At 42.5% G+C, this 24551-nt stretch overlaps 1 protein-coding gene across 1 annotated transcript in view; it reads left to right on the top strand.

Annotated features, from left to right (window-relative positions):
* Nucleotides 1–23002, top strand: part of LOC133376901 (acyl-CoA (8-3)-desaturase-like) — a 29525-nt gene extending 6523 nt beyond the window's left edge. Inside the window, exons 3-12 of the mRNA XM_061609842.1 lie at nt 1654–1851; nt 5565–5666; nt 5764–5892; nt 8045–8102; nt 9951–10027; nt 10626–10723; nt 17705–17801; nt 19176–19255; nt 19403–19528; nt 21684–23002. Of these exons, the coding sequence (XP_061465826.1) occupies nt 1654–1851; nt 5565–5666; nt 5764–5892; nt 8045–8102; nt 9951–10027; nt 10626–10723; nt 17705–17801; nt 19176–19255; nt 19403–19528; nt 21684–21735 (1017 nt within the window). The 3' untranslated portion in view covers nt 21736–23002. The remainder of the gene's footprint in view (nt 1–1653; nt 1852–5564; nt 5667–5763; nt 5893–8044; nt 8103–9950; nt 10028–10625; nt 10724–17704; nt 17802–19175; nt 19256–19402; nt 19529–21683) is intronic.
* The last annotated feature ends 1549 nt before the right edge of the window (nt 23003–24551 follow it).

Raw genomic sequence — 24551 nt, 5'->3', positions numbered from 1 at the left:
AACCAAAATTTGTTTGCTGCCATTAGGGGTTATTGTGGTGGTGGTTGTTATAAACAGTCAATTAATTAATTAATTAATTAATTAATTTGAAGCTGCAATAGCCAAGTCAAACTTGTGGCCACCAGGTTCCTGCCCCATACCATCTGGATGCAGGCAAGCATGTCCACAAAGCAACAAAGGAATTCCGTTCTCCCCGAACCACCCCCACCCCCCGTTTCCTGCAGGAAAGGTAGGAGGGGAGAATTCCAGCTGTGACCGACACTAAAGGGGGTCAGTCCTCTTGCTGAACAGCAACTGCAGAGACATTTTGAGCCCCTTCATCTAGCAGCTGCCACAGGAGTCTCCCCCTTTTTTCATTTCTGCAGCTAAGGGGGGGGAGTGTGTGAACTCCAGCTGATGTTTGATGGTGTGCTCCAGCCCCTCTGCTGAGCAGTAGCTGTAAGGGTATCCCCAGCTCACCTCACTCTCCTGTGAGAAAGAGAGGTGGGGAAAATGCTTCCAGCCCCTCATCCTCAGCTTTCCTCCCAAGCTTGGACTTGGTGAGGATGTGAACCTGCCAAGATGATTCCTGCCCATCTCTGCAGCTTGAAAGCTGGGAGGAAGGCCTTTCGCTCATCTCACTCATCAGAGGGTAGTGCTGCAGTTCCCGTGGTAAGCATGGAGAGTGTAATTGTCAAAGACTGGTGGATAATGATGATCTAAAACACAGGAATGAATTACTGGAAATACTGGAGTTGTAATAGGGAGATTACATGGCTCTCCAGGCATAATTTCTTTTCCAAAGGTTTATAACTATTCCTGTTGAGAAGGCAAGAAGACTTTTAAGGGCATAACTGTGGCATAACCTGTGGCCCTATGCTGAGGGTAGATGACTGCTTGTAGCCTCTCTTTACTGCTGCAACTCAGTGTGGATAGTGAGAGCAGGAAACTTCTTCCCATTCCACGTGGTTCACCACAGTACTTGGTGATAGTACCATGCAGAGCAGGGATGGAGAGCCTGTGGTCCTCCAGATGTTGTTGCACTCCAACTCCCATCAGCCCCAGCCAGTTTGGCCAGCAGTCAGGAATGATGGAAGTTGGAGCCCAACAACACCTGAAAGGGGATATTATTGTTATCCCCCTGTCTGTTTATTTATTTCATTACAGTAATACCTCAGTTAAGGAATCCCTCAGGAAGCAAGCTCCTTTTATGGAAGACTTTTTTTAACCAAGTAACTGACGAGCTTTGCTTTGCTATGGATAAACTTTCAAGCCCTGTGCTTTTGCTTTGCTAGGATGAAACTGACAAGCCTATTTGCTTTGCATTGAAGAGATCTCTTACTTTCTCCCAGGGCTGGGGAGGGAAGGACCCAGTACATTCAAAGGAGGGGGAGTGGGTGGGTGCTGGGTAGGCACCCTTTAAAGCCCCTTTTGAAGCTACTGCCATTATCTATGAACAGGTGTAGGACCCCATCCCTATTCTTTCCATGCTATTCCTTCCTCAGGTACCAAAGTTTCTGTCAAAGTAATAATGTCCAGGAGTACATTTACTTTGTTAACTGAAGTATTACTGTACAACATTTCTGTCCCACTGTTCTGCACATGTATGCTTTTGAGTCTGTACTTTTAAAAAAAATCTGGTATGAAAGAGTTACTCTTTGGGTTTCCCCACAGCAATTGCTCATAAAAGACTTCCGGGAGCTGCGGTCCACTGTTGAAAAGATGGGACTTCTGAAGCCAAACAGCCTATTCTTCTTTCTGATGTTTCTTCATATTGTGGTGCTGGATATTGCTGCCTGGTTGACCATCTGGTACTTTGGGTCGTCCTTAGTACCATTCTTCATAGGCGTTGCACTGTTTACTACTGCTCAGGTATAATGTGGAGGCTACCATATGATCTTCAGTGTGTTTTTCTACATACTGAGGATTTCAAAAATACCAGGGGGATCATGAATTCAGGACACAGTCCAGAGAACTATGCAGCTAGCTCTTTGCAACACACTTGGCTTTGGGTATGTGTGTTTGTTACCATACATACCACAACTCTTTCCTTGTGGTACATTATGAGGCACTTATTTATTTATTTAAAATATTTCTATCTCTCCCTTCGACCCTGCAGTAGGGCAGACAGGGCAGCTCACTGTGCCATCATACACAATAAATAAAAACAAAAACATTAAAATAGATAAAATACAGTTAACAATTCAAGGGTAGTGATATTAAAAGGGGACTAAAGAGATAAAACAAGAAAGAGGGAAAAATAAAATCAGGTTCAGGATATACCTTTGGTCCCTCACAAAAGCTTTCCGGAAGAAGACAGTTTTCAGAAATCTCCGAAACACCATCAGGGAGGGAGCAAAGTGGGCTTTTGGGGGGAGAGTATTCCAAAGCCTGGGGCCAATGGCTGAAAAGGCTCTCTCCTGCGTGCCGGCCACTCTAACATCTCTCATTTCAGGCACACAGAGGAGACCAGAGTCAGCTGGTTTTAAATCACGGACAGGTACCTGTGGATGTAAGCAGTCCCTCAGGTGCATGGGTCCAAAGCGGTTTAGGGCTTTAAAAGTCAAAACCAGCATGTTGAATTGGGCTTGGAAACAAGTTGGGAGCCAGTGGAGTCGATAGAGGACAGGGGTGATATGATCCCCATGTCACGATCCAGTTAACATTCTGGCTGCTGCATTTTGAACTAACTGAAATTTCTGAGCCGTTTTCAAAGGCAGGCTCACATAGAGCGTGTTACAGTAATCAAGCTGCGATGTCACCAACTCACGTGTCTCTGTGGCCAGGTCAACCGCTTCCAGGAATGGGTGCAGCTGGTAGATCAGTTTAAGTTGGCTAAAAGCACTCCTGACTACCACAGCCACCTGATATTCAAGCAGCAGGGCAGGCTCCAGAAGTAATCTCAAACTGCAGATCTGCTCCTTCAAGGGGAGTGCAACCCCTCCAGAACAGGTTGCAGACCTATCCCTGCACAGCTTTCCCCTTGTCCTAGCTGGACAGCCTAGAGGGATATCATGGTCGATGGTACTGAAAGCCGTGAAGAGGTTCGGCAGCACCAATGGGGATGCACTGCCCCTGTCTGCTGCCTGCCATAGGTCACTTGTGGAACTTTGGAACATTTCTGTAGAACTTCGCATTATGTGGGTTGGTTGCTTTTTGAAAATCCAAATGTGCACTACTCTTTCCATGCACTCATACATTACATTGACCTAAGACTCACCTAGACTTGGACCCAAAATCTGTTCAGTTTTAAGGTTCAGCCCTAGTTAATATGAAATGGATTTGTTGATTATCTGCATGGTCATGATCTTACCAAAGAAGGAAAAAATGCCCACACCCTTCTAGCACCTATTCCAAACATTACATCCCCTATTTACTGAGGCAGTGATGCCAGCTTCTTTGACCTAGAGAGTCAGACACCTAGACAGGCTGTTCGCTGCTCCCTGCACCGACAATCAAAAGGAGTGATATCCACCAACTGAGAGCATATAGTGTAGGGCAGGGGTGAGGAACCTGTGGCCCTTCAGATGTTGTTGGACCTCAACTCCTAGCCGCCCCATCTAGCATGGCCAATGATCAGGGATTATGGAAATTGTAGTCCAGAAACATATGGAGAGCTGCAGATTCTGCAGCCCTGGTGTAGTGAAAGAAGCTGGTCAACTCAGTACCAGCACACAAGTCTCTTGCACCCTCCTTCTGTTCTCAAGAGCCACTTCTGGTTTAGCAGGCACTTACCATGGTGATATTGCTTCAACAAATCTACTCATCATGGTAAATATTAGGCTGCCCTCTGGCAAGTAGTTTCCTCTGCCTGGTGTCCCCCTTCCAAAAACAGGTGATTTGCTGACTTGAGTCTTCCAGGATCAGCCAGCTATAAGTATACTGATGACAGATGTAGAAAAGAAGTGGGGAAGGACTGGGCCCCTGAGGAATCTTAATTCTCAACTGCTGCAGTCAAAGAATGAGTGCTCTCCAGTGTTGGACTCCCATATCTGTTTCAGAGGCTAGTAGCAGGTCCTGGAGTCTCACGTATTATGGTGGTAGCTGGGACCTTTCTTTCCTTCTAGTTAAGACTGCTTAGACTAGAGAGTGCTTGAGTAGCCTCACCAATGGGTAATCCATCTGAATTAGGGGACAGGGAGTTTATGATGAAAAAGTTGCCTTTGGTGGAGCCTCAGGCCCATTTTCTTTTCAAATCATGAGCCCCTGAACGCTCTTATGGGACTGAGGTGGACTGTGATGAATAGATATACTTAAATAGCATGTTTGGACCTACTTCCTCTACTTTGGAAAGGGCTCCTAGGGCATGGGATGTAATACTAGGGCTGTCACCTGATTAGAGAAATCTTACTTGATGAGCTTTTGGTGCCAACTGAAGATGCATTGTTTGGTCGGGCATTTGCTGGACATAAATGCCAGAGCCTGTTGTGAATTACTGTTTTACTGGCTGTTGATAATGAGCATATCTGTGTGTGCACACGCTTTAGGGATTGTATTTTGAAATGGTTGTGTGTGCCACTTTGGGAAAGTGGCATATATAACCATAAAGAAAAGTATATTAAATAAATGTTTTTTAAAATGTTTTGTTTTAATGAATTTAAAGTCTGCTTTTATGATGTTTTAAAGTGTTTTTAGTGCTTTTGTTTGCTGCCCTGCGCTCCTGTTGGGAGGAAGGGCGGGATATAAACCAAATAATAAATAAATAATCACATTGATTGATTAAACCTGCATGTGATTAAGCCAATAGTTTAAATACCACAGTTAGTTTTTTTAGATGGTGTCAGCACATGTTGCAGCAGGCCAGGTGCCATCTTTGAAGAGGCATTCCCTTCTGCATGAGACTGAAGGAATAATGGCTCTTCTAAAAGGGGAGCCTACTATCTGCAGTTTTTACACATTCCTAGGAGATCATGTATGCCAAATTTAATACTTTTGTGAAGGACTTCAACCTTTAATCATCCAAAAGGGCATCCCCAATTAGTTGGGAAATGCTACAGCCTTGTTCAAGTGTAACATTAGCATTATGTTGAGAATCTTCAGGCCTGTCAGCTCCACCCTCTCCTCTTCTGGTACAGCTGCAAGGAGGAGATCAGAAGTATTAGTCTCCATTTTTAACTTCAGTTTAGTGTTGTGCTTAGTTTTAACACAGGTAGTTTTAACTATGGTTTACTGAAATAAGCTAATCTTAAACCATAGTCTATGAAGTTGGCTTGTTTCAAGAAACCATAGTTAATGATAACAGATGTGAAAGCACCCCATCTCCTCCTCGTAGCCATGCTGGGAGAGGGAAGGGAGAAGCATGCTTGTGAACACTAAGCCACAGTTTAGCATTACTTCTGAACCTGGCCACAGTGTTTCCTAACTAACTGGGGTACCTTTTCAGATTATTAAAGGCTGCAGCCCTATGGAAAAATAATTTTATTTATTTGATTTATATCCCGCCTTTCCTCTCAGCAGGAGCCCAGGGCAGCAATTGCAATGGAGGATCTCCTGGGAATGTGTAAAATGAAATGCTGTTATTCTCTGGTTGTCCAGTGAACCCGAGCCTTGTTTCTTTTTAACTAATCCCTTTTTTTGTCTTACAGGCTCAAATGTCTTGGTTCCAGCATGACTTGGGGCACCTTTCAGTCTTCAGCACATCCAAATGGAATCATTGGGTGCACAAGGTTTTAATGGGGGTAGTGAAAGTAGGTGTTTTTTGCTTTAAGGAAACAGTTTCCTTTCTGACAGTGTGTGAGTTTGACTTCTACTCTGTTCTCAGTCCTGCATTCTGCTTTTCTCTAGGGATTGCCAGCCCAGTGGTGGAATAATCTGCATTTCCAGCACCATGCCAAGCCCAATTGTTTCCGTAAAGACCCTGATCTCAACATGCATCCCATTGTGTTTGCTTTGGGGAAGAAGCTGGCTGCAGAGGTACATTTGTAAGGTGTATGCTACTGAAGAGATGCTTAGGACGAACAATCAGAAAGAATTCACAGACAAGAATCAGCTGTTGGATATCTTACATGAGACAGCCATGCTTTTCAGCAGGAAAGCCATAGGAAGAACAGGTTTTAAAACTCCCTCCCTGGCTGCTTTTTAAAAAAGTGTTGGGAGTTCCAAGCAGGCACTTTATAAGCTCTGTACTTGCAATGTATGGAATCTGAGGGTTCCCGCCTAGATGGCTGTGTGCACTGTAGTGAAACCTTAAAGAAAAAAAGCCATTAGGGTATCTGGGGTTTTTATTATCAGTTATTATCATCTCTGCTTAAGTTTGGGAGCAACATTTGGCTTTTGAAAATTCACAGTTAAGAGTTGCCATTGAATAGTGCCTAAAGTGGAGGTTTCTGTCTGATTGAACCTTCTGAAGAATTTCAAGGGAAGAAAACAGTTTTGATAAAACATATGAAATTCCTCACAGGGCATCTCTACATCCTTGCTGAGAGGCAATTTGCTCTCTTGTTTGACTGATACTCAAACTGCACATTGTGTTAAACAGTACTGACCACTTTTTTTTTTTTAAGAAAAAGCCGAGCAAGGCCCTTATTCAGATCAGGATCATGACACACAGGAAGGAGGGGTTTAACCTTGTCCTTGCTTCCCATCCCTAATCCTCAGATGGTATATATGCCGTAGCATTCTGAGGGCCAAACAGAAGGGAGGAAGGGGAAACATTTTTGTGGGAAACCACTACAGGGAGGAAAAGGGTTAAACATCTCCTCCTTGATCTGAATTGGAACTCTGGACAGCTGTTTTTTTTTCTGGGAAAAGATAGCGGCCACCAGTGTTAAACACTCTTTTAAAAAAAACATTTTTTTTTTAATTTGGAAGAGTGAGACTAAATATATTTATAATAAATGCATAAAAATAAATTCAAATTGATTATATAAAAACTGTATCAATATAAAGACTAAAATATAAATTTTCACAGAAGATTAAATACTGACCTATTTTCAACCCTTATTTCCTTTAAGCTAATGAAAATGGTCTGTAAGGGGAAAAAAACTGAGTAAACATTCACAAAGAAGCAAAATGCCAGTAATGTTTCATATAAATATAATTAACTAGATGTCCTTAAAGGAAATATCTTACCTATTTCTTATCTTAACTTTGCATTCTTAACATAACATGTAGCTTGACCTGTGATTAAAAGGTTTTCCAGCACAACCCTAGGCATGTCTACACAGAAGTAAGTCCTGCTGAGTTTAATAAGACTTACTCTTATACACACTTTCCTGGGAATCAGTCTTGACCGCAGTGGGGCTTACTCCTGAGTAGACACACATGGGATTGTGCTATAAAGGATGTACACCTGAATTGCTTAAAGAGCCAATGATCTGTTCTCCTGTTTTTGTGTTTTACTGGCTCCTTGTTGGTGTTATTAATTTGAATGCTGCCTATTGCTGTATTTATTGTTTTATTATTACTATTTAAATCTTACTTTACTGTCAGATGTCATTTGAAATTTCAAGGGAATAAGAGGAAATAGAAATCCTAAAATAGATTATGGCCAGAGCTATCCAAACCCCCTATCTACTGTACCAGAGGGGCTTGGAATGGAGTGGAGGTTTCCAATGGAATCAAGACCCTGAGCAATGAGACGGCAAGGTCTGAGTGAAGAATAGTCTTGTGAAAGCCCACTGGTCTCTTGTATTTGCTTGGCTAATACTTTGTCAAGAAAGACCACAGAAACAACAGGCTCAGTAGGGTACAATGTATCCTATTAATCTTTAGGTAGACAATTACCAGCCATGGTCTCAGAGTCCTTGTGGGAAGAAAGGCAAGCCTCAAATGTAATAAGTAAAATAGCTTTCTGGGGACAGATCATCCTGATTGGCCTCACCTTGACCAGACTGTATCATAGCAGATCTGTACTTTCCAGCCTTGGTTATAGTTTTGATTGCCATACCCCCATTACTAGATCAAGCCCAGAGGGAGACAGGAGTTAAGGTGGTTAAGTATACTATGAACAGAATATCTCCATTAGTGTAACACATGTTACCCAGAGATTAAAAGAAGTGTGATAAGTGAAGGTGATGAAGTGGGCCTCTATATCCTGAATGAGCTGTTACCTCTTTCTTCCCAGCTTGGAGTGCAGAAAAAGAAGTACATGCCTTACAACCATCAGCACAAGTACTTCTTCGGTGAGTATCCCTGTCATTACGAGATACCATGATATTTCCAGTCATTTTGCACATAGCCTCACATTCCTGATTGTACTTTCTCAGGTCTTATCCACATGGGAGCATAACGTCATGCTAAATACACTGTTTTTACCTCCATTTTGTGTTTGCACCATCTACAGTAAGGGATCAACACTAGCTGCAAACACTATGTTTTATAGTCACACTTGAGGGGAAGCATCAATCACACAGTTTCCTAAAGACCATGCCCTCTAATTTAACATTTCCACTCCATCTCGTTACCTGGCAACCAAGCAAGCTCAGTTTGTTATACCGGTAAGTTTCATTTAAAAAAACAACATCTCGGAAGTGTGATTTTTTTTGTATTTTCACTGGTGCAGTACAGATGAAATGCAAATCTTTGTTTGAGCAGTGTTGTGCTTTTGTGCACAAGTTAGAGTGGGGAAAGAAAATAAAAGCACCATTTGCAGCAACAAAAACTTGCAGAATGGGAGAGAGAAGCAAGAGTTTCTCTTCAGCCCACAGGAAATGAAATGAACAAAGAGAGATGGGGGGGCGTGGAGAGGGGAAGGTTTGACACACCCACCTAAAGGCATCAGACCAAAGCATCTGCAAGCACTAGAGATACGAAGACTTTTTTCTTTCCCTTTTCATGTTATCAGAGGATTGGGCTAGTATAGATTTACGGGGGGGACGACGACTGTGTGATAGTTTCTGTTTGCCCACAACGTCATGTGAACCATGCGAATTAAAAGAGAACACAAGTAGCACCAGACACACAGTAAAACCCTGTGTAGATGAGCCCTCAGTGACACAGTGTGAGCTTCTGTCATGACTGCCCTGTGATCCACCTCTCCAGGAGCCAGGACTGCTACAACTCATCTGGTCCAACCAGGGGCGGGCAGGGAGCAGCTGCTAGCACTAAATCCTAATGAAGAGCTCTTGAAGCTCATGTGCTTAAATATCCCAGAGGAATACTTGGAGGAAAGATAAAAGTTTCCTGCAGAAGGAAAGACGGGCACAGAGGGCTAAGAGGCGTTCATCGCTTGGCTCCACAGGAAGCTCTTCTCCAACCTGCATGGAGGTACAGGGAGCCCTGAAAATAGGCTTACCCTGTAGGTAGAGAAAACCCTAAAGAGGGGTTTGCGCCAGAACCTCTACATCTCCCACTTCGCCAAGCACCATAGCTCTGGGAATGGGGCTAATTGCGTATGGACATCCATGCTGGATTTGACCCCTGATGTTTACCTCTGATGTCCCTGGTGAGGTACAGCTTATGGAAAAGGAGTTAGGATTGCTCTGAAAGATCTTTGGAACCTGTGACTGTACTGCCTGGGGAGGTGGAGGCCTGAGCCTGTGTCAAACACTGATCTCCAATAAATCTTGAGTAGATGCACTTTCTTGTCTCATTGTCAGTTGGTGTGGTCTTTTGAGGTTATCAGTTGCAGATTGTATATCAGGCAGGGTGAAATTGAGACATGGCAATGCAGTGTGGCAAAAATCTGGGAATAAAAAGTTAAAGCTTGAGAAGAGGCATTTGAGAATATGGGAAACAGAAAATATCCAGTCCCCATAGCTGCATTGCATGGGAGGATAGGGACAAAGAAGGCAGCTATTTTGCCTTACTGGCTGTCAGACTCACCCTTTGAAGCAGATAAAAGGGACTTGCGAAGGGAAAAAATATACAACCAGGATGAGGGAAAGGCAGAAAAAACACTTGAAAAAGAACAACCCCTTTGTGACCAAAGACAAGCCACGCTCAGCCCTTTCTTGGGGAAGATGGTCTGGAACTGAAACGAGGGTTGTTGTTTTCTTAAGCCTTATATATCTCTTGTCCTTTTCCAACAGTTGTAGCCCCAGTGTTGCTAGTTCCCTTCTTCCAGTTGTCCATATTCTACTTCTCAATTAAGCGTAGAGAATGGGTGGTAAGTTGGGACTGAATGTTCTAAAAACCTTGATTTCAAGTTTATCGTCATGGATTTTTCCTAATTCCTGTTTCGCTTCTTGACTTTGACAAGAAGCAAGTTATTTTTTACCGGTTCCACTAAAGATACAAGCAGTTCTTGCCTATTATATGCATTATTATAAATATAAAATTCATGCATGTGTTCAGGGGTCCAAAACAGATAATACAAGACAGCATATATCTGTAAAAATACTTAGGTCATAAATTATGCTGCAGAAATATAGTACTGCATAGGGCTTGACTCTTTTATACATATTTAAAATATTTTTGCATATACTTAGTTAGATTTTTTTTAAAAAAATGCACAAGCAATTTGAACGCTAGCGAGCACATAGTGCAAGAGGCAGTCCAATGTGGGTAAAGCTTGATTGGGTGAAAACCAGGAAATTCTGTGTATAAATCTGTTTAAAACAGATTTCTCTTCCATCTAGTGGTAAATATGTTCTCTGTTATCCAACAAGCCCACTGCTGGAAGGGATCCATTTTGTGTGCTATCTCATGGTGCAGGGCTGCTGTATAGTGAAAATTGACTTTTCTTTTTTCCCTTCCTTTGACAGGACTTAGCCTTGATCATTTCATACAACATCAGAGTCTGTCTCATGTACATACCCCTTATGGGATTTCAGTGCTTTATGGCATACTACTGGCTGTCCAGGTAACACTAAATCTCAGAATCTTTCTAGCTGTTGAACTCTCATCTGCGTTATCACTGATGTTTCATCTCAAAATATCCCAAGACTCTAGACTTACCAATTATAATGTTTGACTTCCAGTAATTAGATCTTGCTAGTCATTTTAAACTGCATTTGCATTGCATCAGACCCGGATTGCAATGCAGACATTTTGTCCCACTTCTTCTTATGTTCTGCATTTAAGTTTGGATCAAAATGCTAACTCAACATCCTTCCTTAGATAGTTAACATTTGAGAGGCACTTGTAAAGTAGAAAACCAAAGAGAGACATGTTCCTCACATCTTATTAAGAAGGCATAGCCACAGGCTGGACTAATCATTTATGTTGTAAGTATACAGTAGAACTGAGCTAGGCCAAACTGAACATCTGGAGCAGCTTCCATACCAAGAATGTGATAACATTGTTTCATTTGCTAACTCATTTAGACCTTAAGGCTCAAATAAATTGCCAGGTGGGGGTGGGATTGACAGCACGTTAGCTGACTGCCATATTTGACACTGTCATGTTAGAAATGTGGGTTCTTCTGGCCTGGTGATATTTCTATCAAGCATGGCCTGTCTGGATAAAACAAATGAATGGAGCCAGGCAAGAGGCTTGGGCTTGTCACTGAGTGCAGGCCTCTTGTCACGTTTAACTTCTCATCATAATTTGGATTATGCAAGAAGGGAAAATCTGACGGCGAAAAGAACCACTTTGCCCACATGCCACTTTCAAAACAAATTTGCTCAATTAATTAGCCAGTATGTTTGTTATAAAGCCCTACATTTTCCATATGTTTTTGTTAGTCCTGTGTTACAAATTAATTATGCATTTGAAAACATAAGCTTTGTCTAATATAGGCCCAGTCCCTGTATCTAGAAAGTAGATATTGTTAATAAAATAGTTTCCAACTATCCTTTGGAATTAGTTCATTATATTATAGTTTAGAGGGTTTTCTATACAGTAGGGCCGCACTCATATGGCGGGTTAGGTTCCAGACCCCCGCCGAAAAGCAAAAATCGCCAAAAAGTGGAACATAGCCCATCCAGAAAGAGCGAGTGAGTGAAGCCTGCTGCTGTGCAGGCATGATCAACTGTAGCGTGGGGAGCTTCAGGGGCCAAGCGCTGGTGGCTGGAGCTCCCAGCACTACAGCTGATGCATCACTATACAGCTGATCATGCACTACAGCTGATCTATCAGCTGTAGTGCGGGGAGCTCCAGACGCCACGCTCCAGCTGACAGTGCTTGGCCCCTAAAGCTCCCCGCGCTGCACCAGATCGTGCGCTACAGCTGATCACGCCACCACTCCCAGAGGAGGAGAAGAAGGGGTGGAGGATGGGGCTCTTGCCGTATTTGCGGAATGCCAAAAAGCAGGGTGCCGAAAAGCGGGGGCCTACTGTATATGAAAAAAAATGAAATGGGCTTGAATACTTGCTTTCACTTTTCTTGAGCTGCTTCCACGCCAAGGCCCTTTAATGCTGCTGGGTATTTATTGCTCTTTTGTGATCAGTTGGAAATGGAATTAAAACCTTGGCTCCCTGTGGCATTTCACATAGTGCTGCAGCCCACATAAACATTCTTGCCAAGCCTCTCCCTACAGCAAAGGCAAAAGTGAGTGGGCAGTCCTGCTGAACTAGGGACTGCCACTTTAAAGCGAGATCCTAAATACCTTTACTCCAAAGCAAGTTCCATTCATTTCAATGGAGCTCACTTTCTAGCGAGTAAGGGGGGGGGCAAATAACGTTTTGGTGGGGTGGAAATCTACAGGGGAGGCATCGGTCATAGAAGGAGTGGTGATTTTTGTCCCCCCAAACAATCTCCCAAATACCAATTACTGTTTCTTTAGAAAAAGGGGGGGTAGAGTGGACTGAATAGGTTGGAAGACTGCATCGTTTTGAACTTTCTGTGGGCTTCTCTAATTAATTCTTTGTAGATTACTGACTGCCCCAAGCTTCCAGCCCTGCCCCAAACACCAAATCACCTGCTTCCCCGCATGCTCCCTGCCCTAAGACAGGTGCCATATTTGTTTGAGGTTGCATCAGGGCAACTTGGCTGACCACCCCAGGCCCTGATCTCAGTTAAGGGAGGAGCCCAGCTCTGGCAGCCCATCCTCTGTTCCGTGGCGACAGTGACGGCTTCCCTGTCTCAATCCTTCCTCTCCTTCTCCCACTTGCACTTTGTCAGCTTCAGTGTGCCCAGCCCCACCCTTTCCTTATAGGGAAGGTACTCCAGTCCCCTGATCAGTTTCGTTGCACTTCTCTGAACTCTTTCCAGCTCTTTGATTTTCCTTGTTGAGATGCCATTATAAGAACTGTACATGGTGTTCCGCAAGTGTGATGGCACCATAGATTTCTGGAAGGGCAGTACAATACTGGCAGTTTTTAAAAAAACCTTTTCCTAATTATCTATAGCATGGAATTCACCTACTTTACAGCTGCTGCACAATAAGTCAACACTTGGATTGAGTTATTCACCATAATCCCAAGATCTCTTTCCTGGTTAGTCAGCATCAGTTCAACTTCAGACCCCATCTGAATGTAGTTAGGATTCCCCCCCCCAAAATGTCTTTTCCTTTAAACTTAAGGTACAATCCAAACTCCCAATCCACCATGTTGGAGGGGTTGAATGGCATGGAGGTCTCCCTTCACCCAGCCCATAACAGCATCGCCGGCCTCCAACTGCAGTGTGATGCCCAGAGCACCCTGTTCTGACTGCCAGATGCGCAGGTGGGTGAAAGCATCACTGGCAGAATTCCCACAGTTGGTAGCCCACAGAAAATCCAGAAATGGGAATGGGGGGTTGAGCTGGCCCAGTATCCACTTGGTCTGAAGGTCACTACCATCACAATGAGCCCCACTGCTGTCCTGCTGGAGCCCATTACATTGAACTACATTTACCATATTACCCTACGTAGTATGGAGATATCCTTTTGGACCTTTTCGCTGTCCACTTTGATTTTTACTATCCTGAATAATTGGGTATTGTCTGCACATTTGGTCATTTCACTGCTCACCCCAACAAGATAATTTATGATCAAGCTAAAAAGCACCAAAGAACCTTGGGGGATTCTGTTTCTCACTTTCCTCCATTTTGAGAACTGTCTACTGTCAGCTTCCTGCTCTTTAACCAGTTGCCCATCCATGAGACAACCTGTCCCCTTGTCACAACGCTGCTAACTTTACCCAGGAGCCTTTGTTAATGGACCTTGTCAAAAGCTTTTTGAAAGTCCAAGTATATAATATGTATTGGATCACTCTTATCTGCATGCTTGTTGACACTCTCTATGAATTCTAAAAGGTTAATGAGGAAGGACTTGCTTTTGGAAAAGCCATACTGATTCTTCTTCAGCAAGACTTCACATGCTTGATACTTTTACCTCTAATCATGCTTTCCACCAATTTACTTCAAATGGTCGGTAACTTCCTATAACCTTCCCAGCTCTCTCTCTTTTTAATGACATTGTTACATTAGCTGTTTTCCAATCCTGTGTCATAGAGGCTGATTTTATTTATTTATTTAGAAAATTGTATAGACCACATAATAAGAAAAATCTTTAAGCGGTGTATATAATAAAATAATTATCAGTTTAACACACTGATTTTATCTGTTTTTTAGACAGGCTTTTGATCAAGCTAAAATGTATTATTATCCATTTATGAGCAAGTTATACATTGTTAGAAGATCAGAAAGTTCAGTGTGAGTTCTTTTAAAAAAAACTCGGGTGAATTCCATCCAAATCCAGTGATTTGTTATTTATTTATTTATTACATTTATATATATACATTTATGCCTCGGGAGTGGTTAATGCCTCAGGGGAGTGGTTAATGCCTCTCTACAACAAGGCAGAATTCCATCATGCTTAAAGGAGGCAGTTATAAGACCACTGCTGAAAAAGCCCTCCCTGGATCCCTCTGTACTGGGTAGCTGCTGGCCAGTCTCCAATACTCCATTTCTAGGCAAGATAATAGAGTGTGTGGTGGTTGCCCAACTCCAGAGATTCTTGGATGATACGGATTATCTGGATCCATTTCAATCTGGTTTCAGGCCAGGCTATGGGACAGAGACGGCTTTGGTCGCCTTGGTGGATGACCTACACAGAGAACTGGACAGGGGGAGTGTGTCCCTGTTGGTTCTACTGGACCTCTCAGCGGCTTTCGATACCATCGATCATGGTATCCTTCTGGGCCGCCTTGCTCAAATGGGACTTGGGGGCACTGTGTTACAGTGGCTTCAGTCCTTCCTGGAGGACCGAACCCAGAAGGTGGTACTGGGGGACTCCTGCTCGACCCCTTGACCATTGACCTATGGGGTCCCTCAGGGTTCAGTTTTGTCCCCCATGTTATTTAACATTTACATGAAACTGCTGGGAGAGGTTGTCCGGGGTTTGGGGGTTCGGTGCCATCAGTATGCTGATGACACTCAACTCTATTTCTCTTTTCCACCTGAAGCCAAGGAAGCCGTACAGGTCCTCAACCAGTGCCTGACATCAGTGATGGACTGGATGAGGGCAAACAAGTTGAGATTAAATCCTGATAAAACAGAGGTACTCCTGGTCAGTCGGAGGGCAGATCAGGAAATAGGGATTCAGCCGGTGCTGGATGGGGTTGCACTCCCCCTGAAGTCTCAAGTTCGCAGTTTAGGTGTACTACTGGACTCAGCTTTGAATTTTGAGGCCCAGATTACTGCTGTATCCAGGAGTGCCTTTGCCCAATTAAAACTGGTGCGCCAGCTGCGCCCGTTCCTGGATCTGCCTGATCTGACTAGGGTGACGCATGCCTTGGTTACATCCGCTTAGACTACTGTAACGCGCTCTACGTGGGGCTGCCCTTGAAGACTGTTCGGAAACTTAAATTGGTACAAAGAGCTGCAGCCAGAGTGCTAACCAGGGCTGGTTACAGGGATCATACAACTCCCCTGTTACAACAGCTCCACTGGCTGCCAATTTGTTTCCGGTCACAATTCAAAGTGCTGGTTTTGACCTACAAAGCCCTATACGGCTCAGGTCCAGGCTATTTGGCAGATCGTATCTCCCTACATCAACCTGCCCAGGATTTGAGATCTTCAGGTGAGGCCCTTCTTGTGCTCCCCACACCTTCGCAAGTAGATATGATGGAGACACGAGATAGGGCCTTTTCGGTGACCGCCCCTAGGCTATGGAACTCCCTTCCGAGTGAGGTGCGATTAGCTCCCTCCTTGCCGTCTTTCCGGCGACAAGTAAAGACTGTTTTATTTCAACGGGCATTTGGGATAGAGAACGACCAGGATTAAGTGTCCTAGGATTGGTGACTACATTATATGGTCTTATTGTCTGCTGTTTTTAATGTAAGTTTTATGGTTTTAATTTTTCTCAAAGTTTAATTCTATTTTTAATTGTATACTTTGTATGTTTTAATGGTGTGTTGTTTTTAGTTGTAAGCCGCTCTGAGTCCTATTGGAAAAAGGGCGGGGTAGAAATAAAGTTTATTATTATTATTATTTATATACTGCCCCATAGCCAAAGCTCTCTGGGCAGTTTACAACAATTAAATAATAGTTAATAATAAGCCTAAGGACTTCCTCTCTTGCCTCTGTTTTGTTCAAGTCTTTATACTTGCTCCCTGAAAAATCCAGCACTGAAAATGGATGGAAAGAATGTGTTCAGCTTCACTTCTCACCCTGTTTAGCAGAGCTTTTACTCCCTACTATCTAATGGTCCAGCTACCTTCATAGCCAGTTTCCTATTTCTGAGGTATCTAAACAAATATTCTTGTTGACCTTTTTTTAAAAAAAAAGCAGGCACACTTCCTAAAAAAAATCACAAATTGCTGCAGAAATGGAGAGAACTGAAATTTAAGATTGGAAAAATGAGAAACCCAGAGAACCGAAATTGAAAGATCTTTCCATCCCTACACTGCACCTTAACCATGCTGGCATCCTCCTGGATTTGCTGGTGTCTTTTCTGATCTGTATACATCTTGGACTTGTATCTTTGAGGGTGGGTTTAAATAATCTCTAAGCATTTGGGAACAATTTGAACCTCTACTCTCCCTTTTTACTTCTGTTTTAATTAGTCCCCTCCCCCACTTGCATATATGTTGAAGCTGACAACACTGTGTTACTCTTCAAGAACAGTTACACCTCATATCCAGTCCTGGGTACCACCTAATATTAAGTCCAGGCTCACCTCCCATCATATCTGTTCCATGATCAACTGTTTTGAGGCACCATCATTTTAGAGATCTAGAAATATTGTGTTTGTTGTAACCTGACCAAATCCATATGAGGACTATTGAAGTCCACCATTATTGCAACACTTCCTTTCCCCCCTCTTAATCAAGTATTTTAATTCAACTGCTTTTGACGTTTGAGATGTTTAATAGCCTGTATGTATTTTAGTTTTGTTGACTAAATATAAATTGAAATAAGTGTGCTAAATCAGATCCCCATCAATTTAGGGCACTGGAAAAATTTCCAGAAAATGCAGGTCATTGGTGTGGAAGTAACCTTGCTCTCACTTGCATGGGCATTTTCTTAGGGCTGCGTGAAATTCACCTATTACAGTAACAGAAGCAGGTTCACATTTATTGCATAACATGCCATAATGTGTGTGGTTGGTATAAGTGGACCAGGCTCATTCAGTTCACTACCTCCCACGTTATAATGAAGTGTGTCCTCATTAAAGATTTAATGTGTACCTGTTTCTATTGTAACACGGGAAGTGGCCATTAGCCGATGGTTAGCTTGAATATGAACATGTTGGGTTTTACCAAATGGATCCCTGTATTAACCAGATGCCTTTATCCGAGTCTGCATCTGTACTGATTATGTTTTTTTTAAAAAAAAGATGCTTTTATTGTTTTATTCCTTGTTGTTTGCTGCCCTGGGCTCATTTTGGGAGGAAGAACAGGATATATATTTATTAAATAAATAAGTTACAAGATATAAGGCTTTTATGAGCTTGTTCTGTATGTGTTTGATTTGGCAGGTTTCTAGAGTCCATCTGGTTTACTTGGGTTTCGCAAATGAATCACATCCCGATGAACATTGATTATGATAAAAATATGGACTGGGTGTCTACCCAGGTAAGGCGGTTTCCTGTTATTGAAACCATTGGCCTCTGAAGGCACCTTGAGATGTGTTTTATTGTGGGTGTGTTCTACAACATGTTCTTGATACAATAACAGTGCATTAGTGGTATTCTGCTTTAATGCGATGCTTCCCCAGTGCTACCATATTATTGCTGTCTGGAGGGGCAAATGCAGAACAAAAAAAATTGTGGTATGAAAAGTTACCGGATGCTGACTGGAAATGAAGGAGTATGACTGCATCCTAAACCACTGTAGGCGCAAATAGTTCTCAAAGTGGGATCATGTATGACCGGCTCAATAGCATCATGAGCACAAATCTTCATACATGCTCACTCAAAAGGACATCTGGAGGGCTCCTGAGAGTCGTCATAGACACTTTCTGAATAGTGATGGTGCAAAAATTGGAAATATGGGGTGGAAAGAATTGTAATACAAACTTCCTCCAATTTGGGTTTTGTTCTGGCTTAAATTGTGTTGGCTGTTCTGTTTTATGCTGTTTTTTAGTTGGCTGTTTTGGTGGCCTTTTTATGTTTGTAATTTATTTTTAATCTTGTTTTAGCAGTTCTAGTGTGATCGTGTATTTTATTCTTATGTAAACCAAGCAGAGAAAGTAGTTGGGTGAGAAGCATACAAATGAAATAAATACATAAAAACAGCATAAAAACGGAAGAGGCGCAGTAGATGAAGAGAACCAATTGCAAGCCCTGAAGAGCCAGGGAAAATCAAGCCAACATAAAAAAGATCTCCGGGTGGCATTGAAAACTCTTCAATCTCTTGCCAGTTTTCTCTGCGGCTAGTTTCCTGCTAACCTCCAAAGGGATAGCCAGCAAGGTCCCCTGCACATGTCAGCTCCCATCATCCCAGATCATTAAACATGCTGGCTAGGGCTGGTGGAATTTGGGAATCAAACAGCATCTGGAGATACTCTTGACTTGACTCAGTGTACTTGGAAAAGTGGTGGTGGCAGGAACCAGCATCAGGGGACTAGTGGTAGTGTGAGAGCTCCTCCAGACCAAATCTTTCTGAGTTTAGAAGTACTCAAAAAGTTTTATCTAAAAATATCCTAGAAAACTGAGCCAATTGCAAATTGAGATGGGAGGAATTTTGCCAGTTACTATTTCTGAAGGAGCAGAATGCTAAGGATGCGCAATCAGTATAGCGTATTTTAGAAAGGTGGAATATCTGCTGTTCTGACTATTCTCCATGAGAAGTGGGTTGCAATGCTATTCCTGTAGCATCCAGACACTGCTGCATAGGGGAACGTAAAAGACATGGGGCCTCATTCAGATGCAATCTCAGTCTTTATGGATGCTCAAATGGATGAAAAAGGAGATCAGTTGCTCCCCATTCTTTCTTGTTTTTCTACAGCTCCAGGCAACATGCAACGTGGACCAATCCCCATTCAATGACTGGTTCACTGGCCATCTGAATTTCCAGGTTGAGCACCAGTAAGTAAGACGGTCAGAGCAACAAGTTCCTTTGTATACCGTTTCTCTGTAGTGTATGATTTTATGAAATCAATGTTAGTGTGGGATGGGGTTACTAAACAAGATAGAAGATCTGATTCAGCTGAACACCTCTTCCTCTCTCCATAGCCTTTTCCCCACAATGCCTCGTCACAACTATTGGAAGGTGGCTCCCTTGGTGAAATCTTTGTGTGCCAAGCATGGCATTGACTACCACAGCAAGCCTTTGCTCACTGCCTTTGCAGACATTTTGCAGTAAGTATGGAAGGGATGTTTTATGAATAACAGTATGGCAAGAAAAGTAACAAGTGGGTGGGGAAAAGTGCAAGAACTCTGATAGACTTGATAGGTATAACTGAAACTTGGTGGGATGACTCCCATGACTGGAATACAGCAATTGAAGGATACAACTTGTTCAAAAAGAACAGAAGGAATAAAAAGGGAGGTGGAGTCGCGCTATATGTTAAAAGTATATATCCCTGCACAGAAATACAGGAAGATGAGCTTGGTAGCTCCACTGAGAGTATCTGGATTAAAATTAATGGGGCAAGTAATAAAAGGAATGTGCTGCTTGGAGTCTACTACCGACCACCCAATCAAGGAGAAGACAAGAATGTAACTTTTGAAAAGCAAATTGCCAATGTTTCGAGGAAGCATGATGTAGTAGTAATGGGGGACTTCAATTATCCTGATATGGAATAATGGGCTCAAGTTGCAGGAAGCCAGATTTCGACTGGACATCAGGAAAAGCTTCCTAACTGTTAGAGCTATACGACTATGGAACCAATTACCTAGAGAGGTAGTGGGCTCTCCGACACTGGAGACATTCAAGAGGCAGCTGGACAGCCATCTGTCAGGAATGCTTTGATTTGGATTCCTGCATTGAGCAGGGGGTTGGACTCTGTGGCCTTGTAGGCCCCTTCCAACTCTACTATTCTATGATACAGTCATGAACAGCAAAAGTGGCTTTAGCAGAACCCTTTCCTTATTCACCTCAACTAGTCACCCCTGTTTGAGCTCTTTGGGCTCATGTGTGAGACTGAAGTGGAAAAAGAGGGAATTCAAGGTAGATGCATATTCATCTACTGTACCCTCATCAGAGGAGGAATTTAGGGCTAACCTCCCTAATTTGCACTTTTGGAAAAAAATATAGAGAACCGAAACACAGCCATCCTTCAACATGGCACTTTTCCAAATTTTACAATGAAGTTCTCCAGCCAAGTGGTGTGTACAGAAATCCATATGCTGTGGTAATATGTGCATAAATATGCATATGTTAGCAAAATTAACATGCAAAAGTACATTATATTAGGGCAGATTGCATTGCAAAAATATGTGTTAGGCAAAATTGCATACAAAAATATGTATATGAGGAAAAATTCAACTAACATGCTGATAATTTTTTATGAGGACTTCTTTTCTTTCATGCAGACAGAATTAGAGTCTCAGGGCCAAATTAGATGAGACATTGTCGATCTACGATTGGATCTCCTGTCTGTTTAAACTTCTGTAAAGGGAGTTGCCATAAGAGGGCAATTTGGTGCTGAGAATGTACTCCTGTGCCTTTTCTGACTGACTGCCACTATCGAGGGTACTCTGAAGTGCTGTTTGGGATAATCAATGAAACCATCATATGCATTATAACATTAGGAAGTTTTTGGCGAGAGAAAGAAGAGAAAAGAGGAAGTAGAAATTGGTGAAACATCAGAAGTGGACAATAATGCCACTACTATTATTTTTTCCATAGAAAGTTTCTTGGTTTTACAAATGCAATGTTTCATGAAATTAATTAGTAACAGAATGAATTAACATAATACAAGTCAAATTAGGCAACTGAAATGCATAAAATAAAAGTCAAATGAAAGTTGTAATTCATTTTTTTCAGGTGACTGTCCCTAGGAAGCACATATATTTATGTGCACAGTTTTTCAGGCATGCTACAATTAGTATGTTAACAGTTTTCAGTGCTTTCTTGGTTTTTTTTTTTTAATCTCATGAAAGTTAAGATGTCATGTTTTAAATATTTGCAACTATTCAGGAAAAAATCTAGTTTGAAATTGTTTGAGTTTAACATTTAAACTATATTTCCTATTGAAGTATTTTAGTTCATACTTTTTCAAATATTTATTTTACAGCATGGTAAAATTAACATGGCATACTTTTTTCCCTTTCGTTTTCAACATGCTAGACAAATAAACACAGTAAATCAGATCTCCATTGATTTGAGGGCAATGGAAAGTTTTCTGGGTTAACCTACATCACTGGATATAGAACAGCTGTTTGCGCATTCATTTAAAGAAATATAATGGTAGCAGAGGAATGAAGTAGCCTTTTAGAAGAGCTTTGTTTGTTGATGCAACAGGTGCATTGTCCTCTCTGTTTAATCAAAGCTCTCCTCACTCTCTTGTAGCTCTCTAAAGGACTCTGGGGATGCCTGGCTTGAAGCATATCTGCATGGATAAGAAGCAGCAGGGACTTGAATGAAGCCATGAAGATGCATTGCAGACAGGAGGGCAGCTAATGTGCTCAGAAGAATTTGGGGTCTGGTGGGTGAGCTGGACAAATGTTAATGTTTTTTTGGGGAAGGGAAAGGGGAGTTCTGAAATTGTTCACCAAATCTTTGCACAGTTTTTGTGTGTGTTCTAGTTGTAAAATGGCATTTGGGAGACAGGATTGTGAGAAGGGAACCTTTGTGCTTCTTGCAGGAGTACATCTTGCTTGTTGCATGTGTGACATGGCAACCTGACCGTCCTCTTCCTCATAGTAAGGGAGGGAGGCTTTCGGAGGAGGAGAGTTTAAAATACAAGAGCAGAGCTGCAGTGGGGAATTACAATGCACATATAATGGCTTTTGTGAAAGCCACATGTTAATTGAAGGTCAACTTTCAATCTTACGTTCAGCTGCAAGATCAGGGATTCTCATGTTTCCATAGGGGTAAGGAGAAGATTCATAGCTGAGTTTAAAGCTGGGTATGTTCAAATTTTTAAATTTAGAAAGCCATTATATTAAAAGCATGGCATGTGGATAGTTTTCTTAAAATCCTCACAATAACTAAGGGAAAAGGTGCTCCTAGAGAATAATCACATGTGATCTGAACCTTCCTCATGCGCGCACACAGACCCAAATGGCATCTGTTGTGCAAGATGACATCTATCCATGCTGAGTTTAGGAAAAGTTTTCCAAATAACTTTTAACAGATAAATACATGCTGTCACTACTCCATTATCTTACCAAAGGTGGTGGTCCTCACATGGTGGCAGACAAGAGAGGCATGTTTTCCCTTCCACCATGCACTTCAGAGAATGCTTGAGCCTGGGCCTCCACACTAGCACCTGATCACAGAGGTCCTAGTCGTGTGATTCCTCCTCCTCTTTTAAAGGAGAGGAATTGCATGAATGGCGCTTCCATGAAATTGGGTGTTGGCATGGCCACCTTTGCTCACATGCCTTTGAAGCATGTGGTTCCACGAAGGAGCAGTTCGTACTTCTCTGTTACATAAAGACCACTGCCTTTGGGAATATATTTACCTGTGGCAATGACCCTCATCTGGTGATGATGTGACAGCATGATTTAAAGTATTAAATAGTTCAGTATTTGTTGCCTTGATCCATGATTGAAATCATCAACCTTCTGTTGGACCTTAGCACAGCCCTCTTAGGATATACATGTGTACATATTTATATTTATTTGTATCTTTTAATATATTTCATAAATTTCTTTGGGTCAATGCGTGTGGCTGTCTTTTTTCCCCTCCTCGTTCTTGTTGTTGACTCAAATAGACACAACGAGCTGACTCTGTAAATACATTGTGTATGAATTTGTGCGTTTCTCCGTTGCTGCATAGGGACAATTTGGCATGCAGTCTGAATATACTTTTCCTCTATTGCAATGATAGGGAACCCAATCAGAGTGACGTGCTGGCTGGGGCTGGAGTCTAGCAGCATCCAGAGAGCCACATATTCCACATCTCTGCTCTAGCAGGTAGCATTGTCAGCCCATATCCATCCAGCGGTCGATGCAAATGCTTTGCTGATGAAAGTCCCCTTATACTTCAGCTGAAGATAACAGGGGTTGGCTCACAGGTGGCAGGGCTAGAAATGATCTCTCTTAAATTTTAGAAAGTTGTGCTGTTCATAATGTTTATAACCCTTTTTGGAACAGGTGAGTCCATATGCAACTAATTCTGCAGTAATGTCAATTCAACTCATGTTGATTCTTTTGTTTTATTTAAAGCAGTTCATGCCTTTAGACCAAAGACAGATTTAGTTTTGGATACTGTGCTGCAGTGCGATATTATCTTATGGAATTGTGCGCCACCAAGAGGATCATTATGCAAATGCATCTGATTGAACTGTCCTCCAGAAGGTGCTCTTTATCCTTGCATCCCAACACGATATTTTTACATAGTGAAAAGGTTGCATCCACTTTCCCAAAAGAAGAGTAGAAGCCTTTTGTGAAAGAGTTGGCTCAGTAGCTCAAATCAGTATGAGAAATTCAGTCTTAACCCTACACTTTTTGGAGGCGGGGACTTGCTGCCCCTTCCACATTTTCAGGTTCACATAGCTGAATTCCCCCTTCTACAAAGCTCTTAAAGACCCTGGGAGGAGGGGCAGGCACTCAAGGTGTGGATCTGCATGGTTCAGTCACACTGGCACCTTCTGGGCCCTCTTACTCAGCCCACTATTCTTAATTATTTTGGATGGATGGCCGCATTTTAAGGAACAGAAGAGTGTTCTCATCCTAATTATAGTGGAATAGAATCAGAGAGAGGCTAATTTGGCAACAGGAGGAGGTTTTTAGTGCATGGCCTTGAAATTCATCCCAGTGGGTGTTTAACAACTCGGCATTCTGTCGACGGAGAATTAGTTCGGTGTGTATTGAGAATTTATGATCAGTGGACAACAGTATAAGGCCTTTAGGGTGTTCCCTTCATGGCTCTGACAAGGAGAGCGAGGAAAGCTCTTGGATTCTCCCCCCCTTCGGAATGTATTTCTTCACGGAACTCTAAGAGATCTAAGAGAGGGAGGAAGGAGCAGGCCATAGCACCTGTGCTTTGTCAAATTGAAGAAAAAACGTCTAAGGAGCGCAGTGGCCAGCTAAAAATAACTCACTTCCTTACTAACACCCAACATAAGCGGGGGGAGAAGGATACTGTACAAGCCCCAGCGTTCCCTCTTGATTGGTCTATCATGTCTATCATGTCTAAAGACTACATGCAAAGGAATAGGGGGGAAACTGCAGCTTTAAATCTGGCTGAGGAATTGGCCCTGGCCGAGAG

The sequence above is a fragment of the Rhineura floridana genome, chromosome 2 (assembly GCF_030035675.1).
Source record: "Rhineura floridana isolate rRhiFlo1 chromosome 2, rRhiFlo1.hap2, whole genome shotgun sequence".
Lineage (NCBI taxonomy): Eukaryota > Metazoa > Chordata > Lepidosauria > Squamata > Rhineuridae > Rhineura > Rhineura floridana.
Note: the sequence above shows the minus strand (reverse complement) of the source record. Positions and strands in the feature narration are given on the sequence as shown.